Source organism: Schistocerca serialis, chromosome 1 (assembly GCF_023864345.2).
Source record: "Schistocerca serialis cubense isolate TAMUIC-IGC-003099 chromosome 1, iqSchSeri2.2, whole genome shotgun sequence".
Classification (NCBI taxonomy): domain Eukaryota; kingdom Metazoa; phylum Arthropoda; class Insecta; order Orthoptera; family Acrididae; genus Schistocerca; species Schistocerca serialis.
Window position 1 is genome coordinate 1,030,460,630 of NC_064638.1, and position 24,977 is coordinate 1,030,485,606.

Consider the following 24,977-nt stretch of genomic DNA (forward strand, 5'->3'; position numbering starts at 1 on the left):
GCCCTGACTGACAATAACCTATACCTTTCATGAATCACTTACCTCACAAAAATCTTCGTTACTCGAACTACTGCAATACAACGAGCGCCAATACTGCCAGCTAAATAAAAGATTCTGACTACTGAAGGCACTAACTACTGATAGGCATAGTTAGCAAATGAAGATTTTGATAGAGAACAAACAATGCATTTACCTTAATAATGTTCAAAAGTCATCATATATATACAGGTTGAGTCACCTAACATTACCGCTGGATATATTTCGTGAACCACGTCAAATACTGACGAATCGATTCCACAGACCGAACGTGAGGAGAGGGGCTAGTGTAATTGGTTAATACAAACCATAAAAAAATGCACGGAAGTATGTTTTTTAACACAAACCTACGTTTTTTTAAATGGAACCTCCTTAGTTTTGTTAGCACATCTGAACATATAAACAAATACGTAATCAGTGCCGTTTGTTGTATTGTAAAATGTTAATTACATCCGGAGATATTGTAACCTAAAGTTGACGCTTGAGTACCACTCCTCCGCTGTTCGATCGTGTGTATCGGAGAGCACCGAATTACGTAGGGATCCAAAGGGAACGGTGATGGACCTTAGGTACAGCACATTACGTCCACATGCTAACACATTTTTACTGGTCTTTTTCACTGACGCACATGTACATTACCATGGGCGGTGAGGTACACGTACACACGTGGTATCCGTTTTCAATTACGGAGTGGAATCTACATCTACATCTATACTCCGCGAGCCACCTTACGGTGTGTGGCGGAGGGTACTTATTGTACCACTATCTGATCCCCCCTTCCCTGTTCCATTCACGAATTGTGCGTGGAAAGAACGACTGCTTGTAAGTCTCCGTATTTGCTCTAATTTCTCGGATCTTTTCGTTGTGATCATTACGCGAGATATATGTGGGCGGTAGTAATATGTTGCCCATCTCTTCCCGGAATGTGCTCTCTCGTAATTTCGATAATAAACCTCTCCGTATTGCGTAACGCCTTTCTTGAAGTGTCCGCCACTGGAGCTTGTTCAGCATCTCCGTAACGCTCTCGCGCTGACTAAATGTCCCCATGACGAATCGCGCTGCTTTTCGCTGGATCATGTCTATCTCTTCTATTAATCCAACCTGGTAAGGGTCCCATACTGATGAGCAATACTCAAGAATCGGACGAACAAGCGTTTTGTAAGCTACTTCTTTCGTCGATGAGTCACATTTTCTTAGAATTCTTCCTATGAATCTCAACCTGGCGCCTGCTTTTCCCACTATTTGTTTTATGTGATCATTCCACTTCAGATCGCTCCGGATAGTAACTCCTAAGTATTTTACGGTCGTTACCGCTTCCAATGATTTACCACCTATGGCATAATCGTACTGGAATGGATTTCTGCCCCTATGTATGCGCATTATATTACATTTATCTACGTTTAGGGAAAGCTGCCAGCTGTCGCACCATGCATTAATCCTCTGCAGGTCCTCCTGGAGTACGTACGAGTCTTCTGATGTTGCTACTTTCTTGTAGACAACCGTGTCATCTGCAAATAGCCTCATGGAGCTACCGATGTTGTCAACTAAGTCATTTATGTATATTGTAAACAATAAAGGTCCTATCACGCTTCCCTGCGGTACTCCCGAAATTACCTCTACATCTGCAGATTTTGAACCGTTAAGAATGACATGTTGTGTTCTTTCTTCTAGGAAATCCTGAATCCAATCACAAACCTGGTCCGATATTCCGTAAGCTCGTATTTTTTTCACTAAACGTAAGTGCGGAACCGTATCAAATGCCTTCCTGAAGTCCAGGAATACGGCATCAATCTGCTCGCCAGTGTCTACGGCACTGTGAATTTCTTGGGCAAATAGGGCGAGCTGAGTTTCACATGATCTCTGTTTGCGGAATCCATGTTGGTTATGATGAAGGAGATTTGTATTATCTAAGAACGTCATAATACGAGAACACAAAACATGTTCCATTATTCTACAACAGATTGACGTAAGCGAAATAGGCCTATAATTATTCGCATCTGATTTATGACCCTTCTTGAAAATGGGAACGACCTGCGCTTTCTTCCAGTCGCTAGGTACTTTACGTTCTTCCAGCGATCTACGATAAATTGCTGATAGAAAGGGGGCAAGTTCTTTAGCATAATCACTGTAGAATCTTAAGGGTATCTCGTCTGGTCCGGATGCTTTTCCGCTACTAAGTGATAGCAGTTGTTTTTCAATTCCGATATCGTTTATTTCAATATTTTCCATTTTGGCGTCCGTGCGACGGCTGAAGTCAGGGACCGTGTTACGATTTTCCGCAGTGAAACAGTTTCGGAACACTGAATTCAGTATTTCTGCCTTTCTTCGGTCGTCCTCTGTTTCGGTTCCATCGTGGTCAACGAGTGACTGAATAGGGGATTTAGATCCGCTTACCGATTTTACATATGACCAAAACTTTTTAGGGTTCTTGTTTAGATTGTTTGCCAATGTTTTATGTTCGAATTCGTTGAATGCTTCTCTCATTGCTCTCTTTACGCTCTTTTTCGCTTCGTTCAGCTTTTCCTTATCAGCTATGATTCGACTACTCTTAAACCTATGATGAAGCTTTCTTTGTTTCCGTAGTACCTTTCGTACATGATTGTTATACCACGGTGGATCTTTCCCCTCGCTTTGGACCTTAGTCGGTACGAACTTATCTAAGGCGTACTGGACGATGTTTCTGAATTTTTTCCATTTTTGTTCCACATCCTCTTCCTCAGAAATGAACGTTTGATGGTGGTCACTCAGATATTCTGCGATTTGTGCCCTATCACTCTTGTTAATAGAGTGTGTCCCGACATGTCTGGCCAATAGATGTTCAATGTGGTGTCCATCATTTGCTGCACACAATTGCAATCTCTGGCGTAATGAATGTCGTACACGCCGCAGTACATCTGGTGTAATGTCGCCGCAGGCTGCCACAATATGTTGTTCCATATCCTCTGGGGTTGTAGGCACATCACGGTACACTTTCTCCTTTAACGTACCCCACAGAAAGAAGTCCAGAGGTGTAAGATCAGGAGAACGGACTGTCCAATTTATGCGTCCTCCACGCAACTGAACGTCGGAGGTTTCAAGAGTCAACTTTAGGTTACAATATCTCCGGATGTAATTAACATTTTACAATGCAACAAACGGCACTGATTACGTATTTGTTTGTATGTTCAGATGTGCTAACAAAACTAACGTGGTTCCATTTAAAAAAACGTAGGTTTGTGTTAAAAAACATACTTCCGTGCATTTTTGTATGGTTTGTATTAAACAATTACACTAGCCCCTCTCCTCACGTTCGGTCTGTGGAATCGGTTCGTCAGTATTTGATGTGGTTTACGAAATATATCCAGCGGTAACGTTAGGTGACTCACCCTGTATATATATATATGTATATATATATATATATATATATATATATATATTTTACAGGGTGTTACAAAAAGGTACGGCCAAACCTTCAGGTTTCAGGAAACATTCATCACACACAAAGAAAGAAAATATGTTATGTGGACATGTGTCCGTCAACGCTTACTTTCCATGTTAGAGCTCATTTTATTACTTTTCTTCAAATCACATAAATCATGGAATGGAAACACATAGCAACAGAAAGTACCAGCGTGACTTCAAACACTTTGTTAGAGGAAATGTTCAAAATGTCCTCCGTTAGCGAGGATACATGCATCCACCCTCCGTCGTATGGAATCCCTGATGCGCTGATGCAGCCCTGGAGAATGGCGAATTGTATCACAGCCGTCCACAATACGAGCACGAAGAGTCTCTACATTTGGTACCGGGGTTGGGTAGACAAGAGCTTTCAAATGCCCCCATAAATTAAAGTCAAGAGGGTTGAGATCAGGAGAGCGTGGAGGCCATGGAATTGGTCCGCCTCTACCAATCCGTCGGTCACCGAATCTGTTGTTGAGAAGCGTACGAACACTTCGACTGGAATGTGCAGGAGCTCCATCGTGCATGAACCACATGTTGTGTCGTACTTGTAAAGGCACATGTTCTAGCAGCACAGGTAGAGTATCCTGTATGAAGTCATGATAACGTGCTCCTTTGAGCATAGGTGGAAGAACATGGGGCCCAATCAAGACATCACCAAGAATAGCTGCCCAAACGTTCACAGAAAATCTGTGTTGATGACGTGATTGCACAATTGCGTGCGGATTCTCGTCAGCCCACACATGTTGATTGTCAAAATTTACAATTTGATCACGTTGGAATGAAGCCTCATCCGTAAAGAGAACATTTGCATTGAAATGAGGATTGAGTCATTGTTGGATGAACCATTCGCAGAAGTGTACCCATGGAGGCCAATCAGCTGCTGATAGTGCCTGCACACGCTGTACATGGTACGGAAACAACTGGTTCTCCCGTAGCACTCTCCATACAGTGACGTGGTCAACGTTACCTTGTACAGCAGCAACTTCTCTGACGCTGACATTATGGTCATCGTCAACTGCACGAAGAATTGCCTCGTCCATTGCAGGTGTCCTCGTCGTTCTAGGTGTTCCCCAGTCGCGAGTCATAGGCTGGAATGTTCCGTGCTCCCTAAGACGCCGATCGATTGCTTCGAACGTCTTCCTGTCGGGACACCTTCGTTCTGGAAATCTGTCTCGATACAAACGTACCGCGCCACGGCTATTGCCCCGTGCTAATCCATACATCAAATGGGCACCTGCCATCTCCGCATTTGTAAACATTGCACTGAGTGCAAAACCACGTTCGTGATGAACACTACCCTGTTGATGCTACGTACTGATGTACTGATGTTACTGTAGAGCAATGAGTCGCATGTCAACTCAAGCACCGAAGTCAACATTACCTTCCTTCAATTGGGCCAACTGGCTGTGAATCGAGGAAGTACAGTACACACTGACGAAACTAAAATGGGACCTAACATGGAAATTAAGCGTTTCCGGACACATGTCCACATAATTTTATATATATATATATATATATATATATATATATATATATATATGTAGGGTGTTACAAAAAGGTATGGCCAAACTTTCAGGAAACATTCCTCACACACAAATAAAGAAAAGATGTTATATATATATTAATGCATGACCTCCATCTTTACAAATTTCCTTTTTCTGGCGGACACACTTCCAGATCGTCCGCTAATAGAAACCTCCCAAAACTCGAGCATTTCTCTCTCCACATCCACCACTGCTGGCGGCTCACCTCCAACTGCTACGTGCTGTTCACGTCCAACTGCCCAACACTACAATATCGAATATTCCAACAATGAGTCCATCCAGCCACCGACTACACACAGCACAGCACGCACAGTCAGTGATTTTCATACAGAGCGCTACGTGACGTTACCAACATAAAAACCTAAAGAGCCTACTTACAAAGTGAATGGAATACTAGACAAATTTGAGACCACTTTATTACCTAATATATAAAATTACACTTAACAATTTTGTTCTCAACGAGAGCCAAAGCAAATATTTCCGTTGTCACTGAAAGTCGCAATGTACACCGAACGATCAGCCGCCATTAGGCTGCTCTACAGGCACCTCAGCTTCTACCGCCCAAACGGCTAATACAATGGCGACACCATCCGCAACAAAATGCACAACGACCATGGACAATATAGTGATGCCTTCATGCTCACGGATGGTACGTGGCCTGGCATCACTAACTAGGCGAGCGATAACATACCTACTGGCACTATACCAACAGCGACAATGAAATAACAGAACTGAAAATATCTTAAAAAAAGCTAGAGAAAAGGAAGTCTTTGTTTGGGTCGACTTTGCCTACATATCAGGCAGAACTGGAAATATCTTCCGAAACTGCAAATAAATCGTGAATTACCAACAATTATAGGAATGTAACGGCAAGGTATAGTAATTTTCAATAACTTTTGGATGCTTGATTAGAGTAGATTAGATTTATTTCCTGTTTCGTAGATCTGTAATGAGGAGATTCATAAAGATAGAGAACATATTGTAAAACTAGAATAAGTAATACATGTACATATTTAAAAGAAAATATGTACTGTGTACTATTGTTGCTTCCCTAAATCCTAAGTTAAATGACGCATTTGTTGAATTGATTATAATACTCCTTCTATGTCGGAAAATGCAGTAATGCATAAGGTATCCAAAATATTTAGTGACCATTCTAGAATGAGATTTTCACTCTGCAGCGGAGTGTGCGCTGATATGAAACTTCCTGGCAGATTAAAACTGTGTGCCCGAACGAGACTCGAACTCAGGACCTTTGCTTTTCGCAGGCAAGTGCTCTGCCATCTTTTTTTTTTTTTTTTTTTTTTTTTTTTTTTTTTACAGATAATAACTATGCAGAAATAAAGAAAGTAAAATTTTCAGTTGAGGGAAGACTTGAACCAAGGATCTCTCGTTTTTTTTTTTTTTTTTTTATGTAATGTCACGCTGACCACTTTTTTTTATACATAAGAAATTAATTTTTTTTACAAACACTAAATGAAATGCATCCTCTGCAAAAACAAAAAAAAATAAAAAATCATTGTAAAACAAATCACAAATGTAAAGGAACAGGGATACAGGGATGTTATTTTTATGTATTTATTTATTTATTTTTCATAAAGATCACTCTGTTAAAAGGAACATGTAGATCATGTCATGGTATAGTTTGTGCATTATATATGGAGCGGTGAGAGAAACGTGAGGTTCATTATCAGCTGTCAAATGTGCACACCGACTGCACCCGGCACTTCCCAACTGCGTGGGGGGTCGAGGAAGACTGCCTGAAGATAATTGGCAAAGGTTTTCCGATAGTGAGACCATCTATGAACCTCATTGTGGGCTTGCTGCAAGAAATACCAAAAGTCGAGTCGCGACTTGGCAGCATCCCCATAGAGGTACGCGATCGTCCAACCTTTGACCCAGATGATCGAGTGTGATTTAGTCGCCGGAAAGTAGTCACTCTCCGGATGTAAGAAGGAAGCAGGTGTAATATGTTGCGGGGTCACACGGAGGTAGCAAGCCACCATCTGTCTTCCTAGGAGCCATACCTCCTCCACCGCGATACAAGTTAAGCGGTGATGGTCGTCATCCACTTGGCGACATTTCGGGCATAGTGGAGTGTCCACTAGTCCAATTGCATGGAGTCGTTGGTTGGTGTTGAACTTTCCACAGGTGACAGAGAACCACAGTGCCCGAACGAAGGTAGGAAGGAAGTTTTGGTGCACATGTCTCCAAATCTTCGGCCAATGCAACTTGGGGTGTTTGAGTTCAATGACATTACGACTTATCCGTCGTAGCAGCCAAACATAAAAATCCTTCGCGCATAGTGGTCTCGTGCGCGGAAGCTCGTCTCTGATATAACTAAGTTCCACGATAAATGTTGATACATGCGCAAAATGTGACGTAATGTTGCCCACCGCCACCGGAGGTGTGAGGGACGCTGGAACTAGGAGATCCAGTAGGCGGGATGTAAGGGAATCACGCCCGCTACGCCATTGCTTGTACATCGTAGCTAGAAGGAGCGCCGTCGCTCGGCAGTGAACATTTGTAAGTCCGAGTCCCCCCTTGTCCGTAGGGAGCGTGAGCGTTGCGTATCGCACCTTGAGGGGCGATCCAATCATCACAAAATAGCCTAGTGCTGATTGAAGGCGACGTCCGAGCGTGAGTGGTAGGGGCAGGATCTGCGAAATATGCACCATTCGAGAAACCACATATGTGTTCAGATATTCGACTCGCTGCAAAGGATCAAGGCGCCGTAGGAGATGTTGTCGGACCATGGTACGTGTTGTCTGTAAAATACGTCGGTAGTTAACTGCCGCAGTATTTTTTACAGATGAGGTAAAGTCTATGCCGAGATAGCGGAATCGTTGCATATAAGGAAACGGACTGATTTCTTCCGGCGTAAGGCCCCTTCCAACCGGCATTGCTGCCGATTTGTTCATGTTCACTGCACTACCCGCCGTCACACTGTGGTCCAACAACAGTTCAAGGACCGTCTTCACCTCTTCCTCAGAACGAACGAGCAGCAGGAGGTCGTCCGCATAGGCACGACATTTGAAGGTGTAGCCCCGCAGTTCCATCCCAGAAAGAGAATTTGTTAGCCTCCCAATTAATGGTTCCAACGCTATCGCGAACAGCAGCATCGAAAGAGGGCAGCCCTGGCGAATGGATCGTCGAATTTGAATGGGCCCTGCTATACGCCCATTAACCTGTACCAGGGATTGTGCGCCCCCATAAATCCTTCTAATGAGACCAGTAAAACGGTCTGGAAATCCCATTTGTTCCAGTACAGCGTACAGATAGTTGTGGCGCACCTTATCAAAAGCACTGTCAAAATCAACCGCCACCATCGCCGCTTTAAGCCGGCACTCCTCCGCTAGCGCTATCACATCACGGCATTCGGCAGTAGCTGTTTGCACATTCACCGATCCACCCGGTGTCGTCTGTTCTGGAGAGAGAACGCTACGAATTAACATACGACATCGGGACGCTAGCAACCGTGCAAAGATCTTATAGTCGGCATTAAGCAGGGTGATGGGGCGATAATGTGTGACCGTAATTCCTGGCTTCGGTTTATGTACTGGCACCAAGAGGCCTTCCATAAAAGCCGGTGGAATAGGCGCATCGGAATTTAACATCTCGTTGTACATTTCCGTCCATCGCGGTGCCATTTCGTTGCGAAATTCTCGATAAAATTCAGCAGGAAGTCCATCAATGCCTGGGGACCGATTCAACGCACCCTTTGCGATCGCATCATGTACTTCCTCACAGCTAATGGCTTCCAGTAAGGTTCCCGCAGCTTCCACCGTCATTGTACGGGAGACGTACGTGGCTATACGGTCGAGGTCATCGACAGGGGCTGCTTCTTCCCGATAGATGTGTTGGTAATGGTCGACGAATGCAGAGACAATGTCCGCTTGACGCGTCACTCTTCGGTCTTCGCGGGTAATTAATTCCTGTACCAAAACGCGTCGTCGGTGTTTTCGTTCATTCACGACGTGGTGCATGGAAGGAAACTCGTGCATTATCGTATCGTGACATCTGGCGCGCACCATGGTTCCCTGAAGATGTTTCCGAGCTAAAGCCACTAGTTTAGCTTTTATCCTTTTGCGTTCGATCCAGACGTCCTGTCCCGGTGGACCATCGTCCAGGTCGCGCAGTGCTGCAAAATAAAAGTCGGTCGTACGGCGGCGCCATTCTGCCATCTCCCTGCTATATGAGATGAACATACGGCGAAGCGCCGGTTTAGCACAAGTCAGCCACCAATCAAGCTTCGTCGCATACCTTCCAACCCTTCGCTCACATATCGTCCATGTCTCAAGGATCCGGTGACGGCATTCAGGATCATGTAGATGTTGAATGTTTAATTTCCACGGGGCCTTACTGTTCCACACCTCTCTACGGGGAAGAAGCACCGTACAGATGTAAGCGCTGTGATCTGAAAATGCCAATGGCCAGCGTTCCGCGTCCTGGACATCATTTGCATGAGCCCGCGAGATATAAATGCGATCTAACCTGCGCGCCGAATGACTGGTCACATAGGTGTATCCCGGTGCATCTCCATGTCGTAATTCCCACGTGTCACTAAGTACAAGGTCGTTGACAACGATTCGCAACTCCTGGCTGATGTTTGCTTGCGGCCATTGGTCTTTCTGACTGAGAACACAGTTGAAATCTCCACCAATTATTACACATTCATAACGTCCATGGAAAAGTGGGGCAATGTCTTCTGCATAAAATCGTGCCCTTTCCCGCCGCCGATTGTTTCCCGACGGTGCATAAAGATTGATGATGCGTGTCCCAAACGTCGTGAAAGCCATTCCCCTGGCCGACGGAAGGTAACACACGTTTTCCACTGGGAATCCATCTCGCACGTAAATTGCCACCCCACTCCCATTGTGATCTCCATGTGACGAATAGGATTGGTAGCCTGCGATGTATGGGAGTGCAGCTATGTGGACTTCCTGCAGCAAAGCAATATCCACATCAGATGCCCAAATCGTTTCCTTCAGTAGGTGTATTTTGGCCGGTGAATGCACGTCATTTATATTTAATGTCGCAATACGGTTCGCATGGCGTTGAATCCCACTCTGTCGACGCGCAAAAACATCTCCCTGCATCGGCGCTGGGGGCTGAGTTAGAAGACGTTCTCTCGCCCCTCTCCCTTCACCTTCAGCAATTATTAGGCTGTCTTTGTGAGTGCCGGCTGCCTCTGTATGACGTCCGGCGCCTCCTCAATATCGTCATACCACATCTTTGCAGGCAGTGATATATTCGTGTCCATTGCCACATCATCTGCGTCTGGAGCGCCAACTGGTTGTGCTTCCTCTTCAGCATCACCACGTCCCGGTACCGGCAATGTGAGAGACCGCTGCGGGTCTGATCGAACAGTTTCCAGTGCCTCATCCTGTTTCGTAGAGGCTGTTGTGTCGTCTTGGTCCAAAGGCACATCGTCGTCGGGGCAAGGGGAGTCATCCCTAGGAGATGTCGTGCGACGACGCCGTTTCCTCCTTTTCGGGGAACGTTGTTTGCGTGATCTTCCTTCCGTGTCCTCAGATTGTAAGGAATCACGGCTGCCCGACAGAAAAGCATCCGTAGGAACAGGAAGTGTTTCGAGTCCCATCGTTGTACTCGGCGGGAGTTCGGTCGAAACTGATGCTGTCGTCTCAGAGTGCGTTCCAGACGGAACAGCATCCGTAGTGGCTGGAACTGCTTCGTTTACTATCAGTGTGCTTGGTGGGAGTTCGGTCTCATCTGATGATGTCGCCGTAGAGTGTAAGCTCGATGGAGCAGCATCCTCTGTCATCCCGACGTCTGCTACAAGGTTTCGGAGAGTGCCATCTTGATCTTCCACCGGGGCTGTGTCCTTTCGGTCATCAGCGGACGCAGTGAGGGCCTTGGCATAGGTGATCGGTAGTACTGTCATCGCTGGCGACGGCTCCCGCACACCTGAAGGCAGTTGCGTAATCCGCCGTTGCATACAGTTCGACCTGAGGTGTCCCTCCTGGCCACAGCCAGAACATGTACGTGGTTGACCATCGTAAATCACCACCGCCCGACAACCACCAATTGTCAGATAGGACGGTACATGTTTCTGAAGATCAATAGTGATCTGTCGCACTCCGTTAAGAACAGGGTACGTGGCGAATTGTGTCCAGCGTTCTGCTGTGTGACCATGTACCGTGCCGTATGGCTTAAAAGCCTCGATAACTTCGTCAGCCGGGAGCTCAAATGGCAGCTCAAACACACGTATTGTCCGTACACCCAGACCAGCATGTTCTACAGTTACCGTGCCGACATTCCCGTCACTATGGCAAAACCGGAGACCTGCTTTTGTCGCCTGTAGAATTCTCTCACACGCCGCGTCATTTACCATCTTAACATACACCGTGGGACTAACGATGGACAGGTGAATTCCAACAATATCGTTTGGCGGTATCTTGACGTCCTCTCGAATGAATCGTTCCACTGCTAAAGCCTTTGGTCGTTCGTAGTCGTTGCAGAAATTGAACCGTAATGTAGTTTTCCTGTACTTGTTCGCCATGATCGTTGTTACTAGCTCGCGCGCAGACTAAGTCCACAAGTAAACAAACACTCGCACGCGCCGCACAGGCGGAAATATCGGACCTCCGCTTCGCACGGCCGCTAGCGCCGAACTGTGCCATCTGAGCTACCGAAGCTCGCCTCACGCTCGGTTTTAATCTACCAGGAAGTTTCATATCAGCGCACACTCCGCTGCAGAGTGAAAATCTCATTCTGGAAACATCCCCCAGGCTGTGGCTAAGCCATGTCTCCGCTATATCCTTTCTTTCAGGAGTGCTAGTTCTGCAAGGTTCGCAGGAGAGCTTCTGTAAAGTTTGGAAGGTAGGAGACGAGATACTGGCAGAAGTAAAGCTGTGAGTACCGGCGTGTGTCGTGCTTCGGTAGCTCAGATGCTAGAGCACTTGCCCGCGAAAGGTAAAGGTCCCGAGTTCGAGTCTCGGTCGGGCACACAGTTTTAATCTGCCAGGAAGTTTCATATTTAGTGACGATGTTTGATTTTCTGGCTGCTGTAAATGACTAAACTGACCTGCTCATCTTACAGTGTTGGTGATCACAACTGTGGATGGAGGCATCCTCGCAGCCATCAGGAAAGCATTTCAATCACTGAAGCATAAAAAGGAGAAAGATGCAACAGCAACAACATCGACACTAACGGTAACCCAGTCGAATGATACCTTAACGATACTCAATACACTAAGAGAAGCAATGCAACCTGACAACATACTGACAACCAGCACGCCGACGCACGCTACTTTGTCTGGCACCACGGCCACCCCTACCATGCCGACAGATGCGATACCGAGTAGCGCGACGATGACAGCCACTGCGCCAACGCAGTCCACACTGGTGGTCTCCACAGAGGGAGTCTCCGCAGTAACGCCTGCCACAGCAGTGGGTACCACAACGACGGGTACTACGACGACGGTTACCAAGATGACGGGCACTACAACAATGCATGCCACGGTGACGGACAGCACGAGATTAGGTACTACGACTGCTGGTACCGTGACAAGGAGTATCATGGCAATGGGTATCCCGGCGACAGATACCACGAAGACGGATATCACGAGTACGAATACCACAATTCCAGCTACCACCGGCACTGGTACCATGACAAAGGATACCACAACTGCAGATACCATGACGATGGGTACCACAATTGCAGGTACCACGACGACGGGTACCAGGAGAATGGGTACCTCGATGACAGGTACTATGACGACAAGTACAAGGGTGGCTGATGTCGTAACAGTGGATACCACAGCCACAGGCACCACGGTGACTGATACCACACCTGTGGCCGTCACGCAGACGATCTTCTTCGAAACAGGGTCCACAGAAATAGGTACGACAGCATCGGTTCCTACACTGGCGGTTACCGCAGTGGCAGACACCATGGTGACGAACACTGCGGCTGCAGCTGCCATGGTGACGGACACCATGATGAGAGTCACAACACCATCACTCATTACACCGACGGCCACCATGGTGACACCCATTACGCCCACAGCCATCACGCCGACGACTGTCGCTGTGACAATCATATCAGCAGCAAACGATACACTGACAACTGCCACTGCCGGCGTCTCTAACACAACGGCAACAGAACAGCCCATCCCAGCCTTCATCACAGCGAGTTCGTCTACACCAGTGGCAGGTGCGACTAATGGTAAGTTACACGTCACGTCTCTTGTTGTGTACCTTTTCGCTCTATTTCTTCATTGATAATTTAAGTTTCTCATTACAGCAGTACCGGGAAACCCGTGCGAAATTTTCGCACTTTTGTAGTGGTAAATAACTACAATATTTGGAGTAAATGTTGTCGTTGGGATGATGCTAGTTGTGGGAATGAAAACACCTTTAAAAATGAGCCGAACTACGTGAAATAATGATCATAAATTTATGATACATCATAGTATATACATTTCTATGTACATAATTTTGAACAAAATTGTTTACAGAGCATTACAGTAACTGGGTGTAAACGATATTTGACGTAAGAATGTAATCTTCGTCTACTTTTTGTTTCTCATTTTGTTAAACGGATACAAAAATATTACTACGACAGTATTTGGAGTAAATGTTGTCGATGGGATGATGCTAGTAGTGGGAGTGAAAACACCTTTAAAAATGAGCCGAACTACGTGAAATAATGATCATAAATTTATGATACATCATAGTATATACATTTCTATGTACATAATTTTGAACAAAATTGTTTACGGAGCATTACAGTAACTGGGTGTAAACGATATTTGACGTAAGAATGTAATCTTCGTCTACTTTTTGTTTTTCATTTTGTAAAACGGATACAAAAATATTACTTCATTTAGTTACCATTGAGAAAGCTATACACAATTGTCTGTGAGTAAGGACGGGATACGGTAAATAGAATCCTGCGGCTTGTTTATAGTGATCGCAAATGTAGTTTTAATAGAAACTGTCTTCTTGTAAGTAGATGGCGGTAGGTTTATCTGTGCTATTACAAGTTTTCCCGGTGTCAGTCAGCTGAGCATTAATTGTAAATAGGGGACCCATGCGCAAATATCGCACTCCTGTAGTTGTAAATCGTAATAACAGTATTTGCAATAAGTGTAGCGATTGATATGAGGGTAGTTGTGGGAATGAAAAGCAAACGTGTTAAAAATGAATTGGACGACGTGAAGTAAGTAGTAGCAATAGGTAAATCACTATTCAAAGCGACAATGACAAATAAACCAAGTGAAACGAAATGATCGTATGGCATTGTTGACCAGGAGGTCCCACTCGGGTTCGGCGGCCTAGGTGCAAGTCTTCTTTTAGTCGGCACCACATTGGGCGACTTGAGACCGATGATGAGGATGAAATGATGATGAGGACAACACAACACCAAGTCCTCGAGCGGAGACAAATCTCCAACCCAGCCGGAAATCGTAGCCAAGCCCAGTGCAGGGGAGGCAAGCACCTTACCACACAGCTAAGCACTCAAAGTACAAGAAGGAAGTGGATTGGCGGAGCTGTCATTTGTACTCAGATGATTCACGTGAAAAGGATTCCGACGTGCTTATGACCGCACGACAGGAATTAACAAACTTTGAATGCAGAATCGTAGTTAGAGCTAGACGCATGGGTAATTCCATTTCGAAAATCATTAGGTAATTCAATATTCCGAGATCGAGAGTGTCAAGAGTATACGGAGCGTACCAAATTTCTGGCATTACCTCTCACTACAGTCAACGCAGTGGCCGAGGGCCTTCACTTAACGACCGAGAGTAGCGACGTTTGCTTAGAGTTGTCAGTGCTAACAAGCAAGCAACGCGGCGTTAAAATAAACGTGAAAAACAATGTGTGACGTATGGCGAATGTGTAACTTAGGACTGTGCGGCGAAGTTTGGCGTTAATGGGCTATGGCAACAGACGACTCACCAAATGCCTTTGCTAATAGCACGACATCGCCTGCAGCGCCTGCGCTCGTGACCATGTCAGTTGGACTCTACATGGCTGGAAAAGCGTGAACTGGTCAGATGAGTCCCGATTTCAGTTGGTAAGAGCTGATAGTAGGGTTTCAGTGTGCTGTAGACGCCACGAAGCAATGGACCCAAGTTGTCAGCAAGACTCTGCGCAAGCTGGTGGAGGTTCCATAATGGTGAGGGCTGTGTTTACATTGAATGGACTGGTTCCTCTGGTTCAATTGAATCGATCAATGATTGGAAATGGTTATGTTCAGCTACTGGGAGACCAGCTGCAGCCTTTCATGGACTTCATGTTTCCAAACCAGAAATGAATTTTTATGGACGAAAATGCGGCATATCACCAGTCCACAATTGTTCACGACTGGTTAGAAGAACTTTTAGTCGCCCATCGAACATTTATGGGACATAATCAAGAGGTCAGTTCGTGCACATAATCCTGCACCTTCAACACTTTCGCAATTATGGGAGGCTGTAGAGGCTTGTGGAGTCCATGCCACGTCGAGTTGCTGCACTATGCCGCGCAACAGAACGTCCGACTCGGTTTTAGAAGGCGTCCCATAACTTTTGTCACCTCAATGTGTGTTTGTCATTTCGGAAAGTACATTCGTTTAGAAAAGTTAACTTGTACGACGGGGTGAGGTAATAGACTACTGCAGCGGACACAGTTATTACTTATGACCCCGCCGGATACAAATTATCCAGTCAGCAAGTACCTTAAAACAAAGAAAATGGTACCTTTAATACGATAATATGAAAAGGAGAGGCGGAGATAGACACTCGTTCGGCTCCACGTAGTGTACGGAACTGACGCGAGATGGCAAGAGTTGTCGGCCTCTCACAATACTGACTGCCACCGACAGAGGGAAGCTACGAACTGCGTTTGTCTATGATAGATAAAAGACTCTTTTTATGATATAATATTCCACAAATAATAAGTTTTAGCGTGCAATCGGCATGCAATGTCAGAAGTCGGTTAAAAAAATTTCTATCGCTGCCTCATTCATCTTTATACGATTAGTACGTGTTGAGAAAAAGGTTGTTAGAAGTTTCATAGGCCTTTATTTAGTGTATTATAGGGACGACATTGAAAAATGTTACTGCCAGAAAGTCTGAGAAGTCTGAATTTTCCCTTCCTTGATTCAGACTAAGAGGTCGCTCACTGTCGTCAAAGAAAATTATTTCTTCGGTAATCTCCCGCGCAATTTGCTTTGGATTGACTTTCGGAGTTTCCTGACAGGAAGATAGTAAACCTGTGATATTCTCAGGCTTTAATCTCATGAAATCTTTTGTCAAAATTCCTTTACGCTACCAAACAACTGTAATCATCGTTTTTTGGACTTGTTAGCGGAATGACTGCATTAGTTTCAGAGACCACTTACTGCCTCGTCCCCAGTCAAGATTCCATTCAGAAATTCCTCCATTTCTTCATGGTAGCACCGAACCCATTGTTCTAGTTGAGTGAACATCAGTCAAGACAATCTTCGCTGATTTACACAAAGCCACTTCAGAGATGTATGCATCCGTGCGGCATTATCTTGAGTCCCCAAAACACGCTGACAAAACTTTCGTCTCGATGCAGTGCTCATTCTCGTGCCATGGTTGACACAAAGAACAGAACAAGTAAGAGACAACTTGTACTTCGTACTTTTAAACTATTTCAAGTCAGCTAAACACAGGAAACGAAATACCAACAGGTCGTTTTGGAACATTTTTTACATATCAGCCCTTCTCATCCCGATTCCCCTCCATGGGGGCAGTACAGGGTATATGTTACTTTCACAGCCTGTAACACAAATAATGAATCAGCGGTTTACCAAATGTGGTGTCCGCCCCGGTAGCTGAGTGGTCAGTGTGACAGAATGTCAATCCTAAGGGCCCGGGTTCGATTCCCGGCTGGGTCGGAGATTTTCTCCGCTCAGGGACTGGGTGTTGTGTTGTCCTAATCATCATTTCATCCCCATCGACGCGCAGATCGCCGAAGTGGCGTCAAATCGAAAGACCTGCACCAGGCGAACGGTCTACCCGACGGGAGGCCCTAGCCACACGACATTTCCATTTATACCAAATGTGGTAGGTATAGCTCCAGGCGTCCCTCAGTTACTGTTTCCATCGCACCCGTTTCGTTACACCTTCAGCCACAGGGATACTACGGGTATCTTACAGTAACAGTAATGTTTTTCCCAGTACCAAATGATACGTGTCCCAAGTTTAGTAGAATGTGCGTTAGGCGTTACAGAGAAATGCCGATAAGTCATTTCATCCATTTACATCTAAATACATACTCCGCAAGCCATCGAATGGTGCGTGGCGGAGTGTACTTTGTACCACAACTAATAATTTTTCTTTCCTGTTCCACTCGCAAATGGAGCGAGAGAAAAACGACTGCCTATATGCCTCCGTATGAACCCTAATTTCTCTTACCTTATCATCGAGGTCATTACGCAAAATGTCAGTGACAGTTGAATCTTTCTGTAGCCAGCTTCAAGTACCTGTTGGCTAAATATTGTCAACAGCGCCTTGCAAATAGAATGTCGTCTTCCCTCCACGGATTCCCACTTGAGTCCAGGAAGCGTGTCCACAACACTAGCGTGCTGATCGAATTTACCCGTAACAAATCCAGTAGCCCGCCTCTGAATATTTTGCTGTGTCTTCCTTTAATCGAACCTTTTGGGGATCCCAACCACTGGAGCAATACTCAAGAACGAGTTGCCCTGCTGTTCTATAACCGGTCTTCTTGATAGTTGAGCTACACTTCCCTAAAATTCTCCCAGTAAACCGAAGTCAACCATTCACCTTCTGTACTACCTTCCGTACATGCTGGTTCCATTTCGTATCGCTTTGCAACGTTAAACCCAGATATTTAATCGACATGACTGTGTCAAGCAACACGGTACTAATGCTGTATCCCAACGTTACAGAATTGTTTTTCCTCTTCATCTGCATTAACTTACACTTTTGTAAATTAGGAAAAGCTGCTGTTAATCACACCAACTAGAAAACATCCGTCTTGTATTCTCCTACAGTCAACGATGAAACATTCCAGTACACCGTAGTATCTTCGGCAAACTCGGAGACTGCTGATCACACTATCCGTCAAATAATTTGTGTGTACAGAGATTAAGAGCGTTCCTGTCACACTTCGCTGGGGCATTACTGACGATACCTTTGTCTCTGATGAACACTAGCTGTCGAGGACAACGTACCGGCCGGCCTTTATGGCCGAGCGGTTATAGGCGCTTCAGTCTGGAACCGCGCTACCGCTACGGTCGCAGGTTAGAATTCTGCCTCGGGCATGGATGTGTGTGATGTCCTTAGGTTAGTTAGGTTCAAGTAGTTCTGAGTTCTGGCAGACTAATGACCTCAGATGTTAAGTCCCACAGTGATCAGAGCCATTTTTGAACAACGTACCGGGTTCTATTTCGCACGAAGTCTTCGAGCCACTCACATATCAGGGAACGTCATCTATATGCTCGGACTTCTGTCAGCGGTCTGCAGTGGGGCACCATGATAAATGTTTTCCGGAAATTAAGGAATGTGGACTACCTTTCACCCCCACCCTCTACGGAGCCCTAGGCCAGAAACGCCATCGGGGCTGTCATCAATGAGACTAGAGACCACGAAAACTATGGATTCGATACTAACATCAGTCGCTATCGAACAGCTGTATATGTCACGTCTTCTCACCGCCACCTCTAGGAATAGTACGGGAATATCTTTCACACAGTAATGTTATACAAATAAAGAGTCACGAATATACAAAATTTTGTTGAAATGAGATTCCTACATTACGCTTCTATGTTACCCCAGATCGCCCCACCCCCACCCCCACCTCCAGCATTAAGCAGGCATTTGGTTCTTATCCCCACGGTGCTTCTTTCAAAATGTTTACCAAGTTTGATTGAAACCAGTCTACTGGTTTAGGAGGAGGTGTGATACACACATACATACAATATTTTTTTATAGTTACGAGGGTAATCCCAAAAGTAAGGTCTCCTGTTTTTTTGTAAGTACAGAGCTCTGCTTGTGTGGCAGTTGGTTACACTGTTATGAAGAGTGCTTCACGCGCTGTGTGTAAACATGCGCACGCCGCGCTGAGGCGCTCAGTCCTGGCTTGGCAGCCGTTGAGAATGGAGCTCCCGTTGGATGTTACCGCCAAGTGCGAATTGCTTGCAGTTATTCGGTTTTTGAACGCAAAGGGCTCTGCGCTGATTGAAATCCATCGCTAATTGACGGAAATTTACGGTGAGTGAGCTGGTCGGACCGAAATTCACGACGAACAAAGGAGCGGGAGACCGTCAATTTCTGAGGAGACAGTGTTGAAGGTTGAGCAAAGCATGCGTGAAGATTGGCGGATCACCCTGGATCATCTCTGCACGTTGGTTCCTGAGGTTTCCCGTAGTACTGCTCACAGAATTTTAACGGAAACATTGAACTACCGGAAGGTGTGCCCAAGATGGGTTCCACGCATGCTGACTGAGGGCCACATTCGGCAACGAGTTGATGCTTACCACGCATTTCTTCACCGCCTTGCAACCGAACAGGACAACTTTCTGAATTCAGTTGCCACGGGTGACGAAACCTGGGCATACCACTTTACACCTGAGACCAAGCAACGATCACGCCAGTGGCTGCATCCTTCTTCGCCAAAGCCGCGGAAATTCAAACAAACGCAGTCTGCCGATAAAGTTATGACAACCATTTTTGGGATCGGAAAGGGGTAATTTTGGTCGACTTTATGCCCACTGGGACCACAATTAACGCTGACAGGTACTGTGAGACTCTGAAAAAAATCAAACGGGCAATTCAGGACAGGAGAAGAGGAATGTTGAGCAAGAGCGTACACATTCTCCATGACAACGCTCGCCCACACATCGCTCGGTAAACCGTTGCTCTCCTGCAACAGTACCAGAGGAACATAATCACCCACCCACCCTGTAGTCCTGATTTGGCGCCCAGTGGCTGTCACCTGTTCCCTAGGTTAAAAGAACATTTGGCCGGGAAGCGATTCAGCTCCGACGACGAGGTGAAAGAAGAAATCCTTAACTTTCTGAGCAGCATGGCGGCGAGTTGGTATGACACGGGAATACAAAAACTGCCACGGCGTCTACAAAAATGCATCGACAGAAATGGTGATTATGTCGAAAAATAGCTAAATGTTCAAGATGTAAACTGATGTAAACAATTGTAGAAATAAACAGGTCTATGTACTTACGAGGGTTATCCACAAAGTACATTACGTTTTCTTTTGTGTCCGTTAGGGGCGGGGCTAGCGCGGCCATCTTGGTGTCATGGCATTCCGCCGCTCAGTCGCCATCCTGCCGTGCTAGTGAGAGATTCGTGCTGTACTCCATTGAGATGCTGTGACAGTTTGAAATGTCAGCGTTAATTGAAAATGCCGCGAAGTATGAAGTGCGTGCTGTAATAAGGCTTCTGACTGCAAAAAACTGTACACCGATAGAAATCTATCGGCAGCTTTGTGAAGTGTATGGGGACAACATAATCACTGAAGGTGGAGTGCGTCAATGGGTCAAAAAATTTAAAAATGGTCGAACTAAAGTTCACGACGAAGAACGAAGTGGGAGACCCCGCATAGTGACTGCCGAACTTGTCGAAAAAGTCGATGCCGCGGTCCGTGAAAACCGTAATTTCACAATAACGGAACTCTCTATGAGTTTTCCACAAATTTCGCGAAGTTTTTTGCACGAAATCATTACCGAAAAGCTTGGTTACCACAAGTTTTGTGCAAGATGGATACCAAAAATCTTGACAGAGATTCACAAAAATCAGCGAATGGCTGCAGCGTTAACGTTTTTGGACGCTTACGAGAAAGATGGCGACTCATTACTCGATCGCATCGTTACTGGTGACGAAACATGGGTTAAGCTTGTGAGCTGCGAGACAAAATTGCAGTCAATGCAGTGGGGGCACACAAATTCCCCCCAAAAACCCAAGAAAGGCATGCAGACAATGTCGGCAAGGAAGGTGATGACGACTGTCTTTTGGGACAGAAAAGGTGTGATTTTTGTGGATTTCCTGGAAAGAGGCACTGCAATAAACTCTCAAAGGTATTGCCAAACTCTGCACAACCTGAGAAGAGCAATACAAAAAAGCGCAGGGGAAAGTTGGGCTCAAAGATCTTGCTGAGTCACGACAACGCCCGGTCCCAAACGGCAAATGCCACTCGTGAAGTTCTCGAATCTTTTAAGTGGGAGTTGTTTCCTCATCCACTGTACAGTCCCGACCTGGCACCGAGCGACTTCCACTTATTCCCAGCAATGAAGAAGTGGTTGGCTATGCAGCGTTTTGATGACGACGCACAGCTTCAAGAAGAGGTAACCACGTGGTTGAAGGCGCAGGCGGCCGAATTTTACGACGAAGGAATTTCCAAGCTCGTCCATCGCTACGATAAGTGCCTTAATTTAAATGGCAACTATGTAGAAAAGTAGTATTTAAGTGTGGCTTTCATCTGTATATAATAAAAAAAAATTCCAATACTTTATTTATTTTTAATTCCAAAACGTAATGTACTTTATGGATAGCCCTCGTATAAACAAATAGGGACCTTACTTTTGGGATTACCATCATATAAGGGGCGATAGAATAGTTTCCGTTCTGCGGCCGTACAACCCAGAATCGGCATGCCAATCAGGCAAAATCGCCGTGAGCATTGAGAGAATCACACCACCGATGCACCATGTCGAAGATATCCGTTTGGTGAAACGCCGTGTTCTGCTGCCGTGAAGAAGTCCGTAACCGCCTGCTGCTCATCCTCGTCCCACAGGAATCGTCGACCCTTCAAGGCCTTTTCTAAGGGACCGAAGGCGTGATAATCGCATGGGGAGAGATCAGGACTATAGGGCGGGTGCTCGAGCGTCTCGTACTTGATTTTGCGTAACATCTCCGTTACGGCATTTTCGATACAGGGACGTGCGTTATCATGTAAGAACATCATCCCTTGCCGCAAGCTGGCCGCTGTGCACGAGCAGTTGTAGGCACTTCAGTCCGGAACCGCGCTGCTGCTACGGTCGCAGGTTCGAATCCTGCCTCGGGTATGAATGTGTGTGATTTCCTTATGTTAGTTAGGTTTAAGTAATTCTAAGTTCTAGGGGACTGATGACCTCAGATGTTATGTCCCATAGTGCTCAGAGCCATTTGAACCATTTTAGCCTTGGTGCAACATTCAACAACGGTGTTTTTCGACAGACATGGTTTCAAACGCGCATATATATCTACCAGTGTCTGTCCTATGGCAGGCAAGAAAAGAATAACAAGCACGTTGGGTCCGATTGGCTAAATTCAATGTTACTTAACTCGTAAACGGCGCAACGTATCTAATTTTTTTCTTAACAGTTATTTCTCGGCACAACCTACCTCGCAACATCCTTACAAGCTTTTCAGACTGTTTCTGGCCCCTGTATACCCGCAACGGAGCCACGCTACGTTGCTTATATTCTGCAGATGGTTGGTTGGTATATTTGGTGGGAGGAGATGAAACAGCGAAGCCACCGGTCCGATCGAATTACGGAAGGAAGTCGGCTGTGCCCTTTCAAAGGAACCATCCGGGCATTTGCCTGAAGCGATTTGGTGAAATCACGGAAAACGTGAATCAGGATGGCTGGTTGCAGGTTTTGAACCGTCGTCTTCCCGAATGTCAGTCCAGCGTGCTAACCACTACGCCACCTGACTCGGTAAGCAGAAACGCCCTCAAACGGAAACTCTTTGATCGATCCTTATCTATTGATATTCAGAAACGTTCATGGGCGCGCCCACAACTCACAGAAATTTCATCATAATCGACTGAATTGTACAGGACGCTTAGAAGATGAACAAACAAACAAATATTAATTTTTAGAGTACTGCACCTCACTCGGTAAAAACGGAACCATTATCACTTTGTTGTCGGCCCGTCAGTCCTACATCTACATACATACTCCGCAATCCACCATACGGTGCGTGGCGGAGGGTACCTCGTACCACAACTAGCATCTTCTCTCCCTGTTCCACTCCCAAACAGAACGAGGGAAAAATGACTGCCTATATGCCTCAGTCCGGCTGTGTGTGAAGTCGGGTGGAGGTATCAAGTTGAAATTTATGTCAAATAGTTAGGTCTACGGTCCATTATAAGTCAATGCAATCAAAACATATCAGCCATTTATGTCACGTATTTTGATACTCGCAAGCTCACTCACCAAAACGTGCAGATGAACTATCAATATACATAACGAAGTTTTTGCGAAATCTTCAGAGCTCCATTCCTACTCGGACTTGTCCAGTTTTTTTATATATTAGATGTCTCGTTTACAATATATGTACAAGTATAAAACCAGCCGGAAAGTCCTCACCGCCTTCAATTGTACTTGGCCACATTCTGTACCCTTTTCAACTTTACTTCATTATTCTTATATAAATGAAACTATTCCTAAGAGCACAGTATATTTTCGACTTTTGTGTGTGGGTTTACCTTCCATCGTACAAATTTTACTCTGTTGTTCTCTATCTACACAGCAGTGGTACGGATAGCTCCGCTGCTGTAAAGGGTAGAGGATAAGGTGGAGAAGATTGAGTGAGTGCTGGATGGGGATTGTGGCCCTGAAATGGTTCGAGTACTTCTGTGTCCTTCACATCGTTCGTTCCCTCTTCATGAAGGCAGGGCGAGCTGGTTTGAAACTTATTCTTTTCCGCGAAATCCCGCCAAGATGGAAATGGGGCAAAGGAGTATTTAGCTAGGAATTTACAGAAGGAGATTTCTAGTTCCGGCATTTTTCTCGTAATCAAGAGTAACCTCCTAAAAACCTTGCCAGCGGAGGATTGAAAATATTTTCAAATTATTTCAGGGAAAAAATTTTCCATTCTCCCAGACAAATATTAATAACCTACGTGTATGTCAATTGCCTCTATCTGAAACCAAGTCCTATGTTTGGCAAGATAAGTAAATTTAGATTCAAAGCGTTTTAGTCTACGAGAGTGAGGGAACTTAGTTGTTACGAGGTGTGCAGTCTGTGAAGAAGGAGGGACCTCTCGGGATACGCGCAACTGGAATCGCGAGTTGCTGGCTGTGTGAGAAACGGCACGATACGTACACTGAAGTGACAAAAGTCAAGGGATACTTCCTAGTATCGGGTCGGACCTCCTTTTGCCCAGTGTAGTGCAGCAGCTCGACACGGCATGTACTCAACAAACCGTTGGAAGTCGCCTGTAGAAATACTGATCAACGCTGCATCTATAGACGTCCATAAAGCAAAGTGTTGTCGGTGCAAGATTTTGTGCACGAACTGACCTCTCGATTACACCCCATAAACGTTCGATTTGGCAACCCGGGCGATCCAGGTGGCAAAATCCGGCTGAAAATGGTCTTCAAGTAGCTGAACGTAACCATTTCGAGTCAACGATCCAGTCCATCCCATGGAAAAACAGCCCACACAATTATAGAGCCTCCCTCCTCCTTCCCAGCTTGTACAGTGCCTTTTTGACAACTTAGGTCCATGGCTTCATGGGGTCTGTGCCACACTCGAACCCTACCATTAGGTGTTACCAACTGAAATCGCGACTCATCTGACCAGGCCATGTCTAGGGTCCAACCGATGTGGTTACGTGGCCAGGAGAGGCATTGCAGGCTATGTTGTGCTTTTATCAAAGGCACTCGCGTCGATCGTCTGCTGCCATAGCCCATTAACGCCAAATTTCGCCCCACTGTCCTAATGGGTACGTTATGGGGCTCTGTGGACTAAAGTGAGATTGTGTCGAATCAGGGTCTTTTGTCGCTAGTCTGTAGTGAATTTCCTCTTAGATACATGAGGTTTCCAGGCTAAGTTTATGTGATTTTTAAGTATTAGGAGTTGACAGCAATAGGTGGAGTAACGATGTTAGTATACTGATAAAAAAATATGAAATGGATTTGATTGAACGCCTTTCTTATGGATAGGAATCAAATAAGTCGGATTTAATTTGTCAGGAAAAATGTGGTTGTTGTGGCTGTTATGCA

At 45.5% G+C, this 24,977-nt stretch overlaps 1 protein-coding gene across 1 annotated transcript in view; it reads left to right on the forward strand.

The window, feature by feature from the left end:
• Window positions 1-12,921: 12,921 nt before the first annotated feature.
• Window positions 12,922-24,977, forward strand: part of LOC126413987 (uncharacterized) — a 38,184-nt gene continuing 26,128 nt past the window's right edge. The window contains exon 1 of the mRNA XM_050083310.1: window positions 12,922-13,212. Within this exon, the coding sequence (XP_049939267.1) occupies window positions 12,939-13,212 (274 nt within the window). The 5' untranslated portion in view covers window positions 12,922-12,938. The remainder of the gene's footprint in view (window positions 13,213-24,977) is intronic.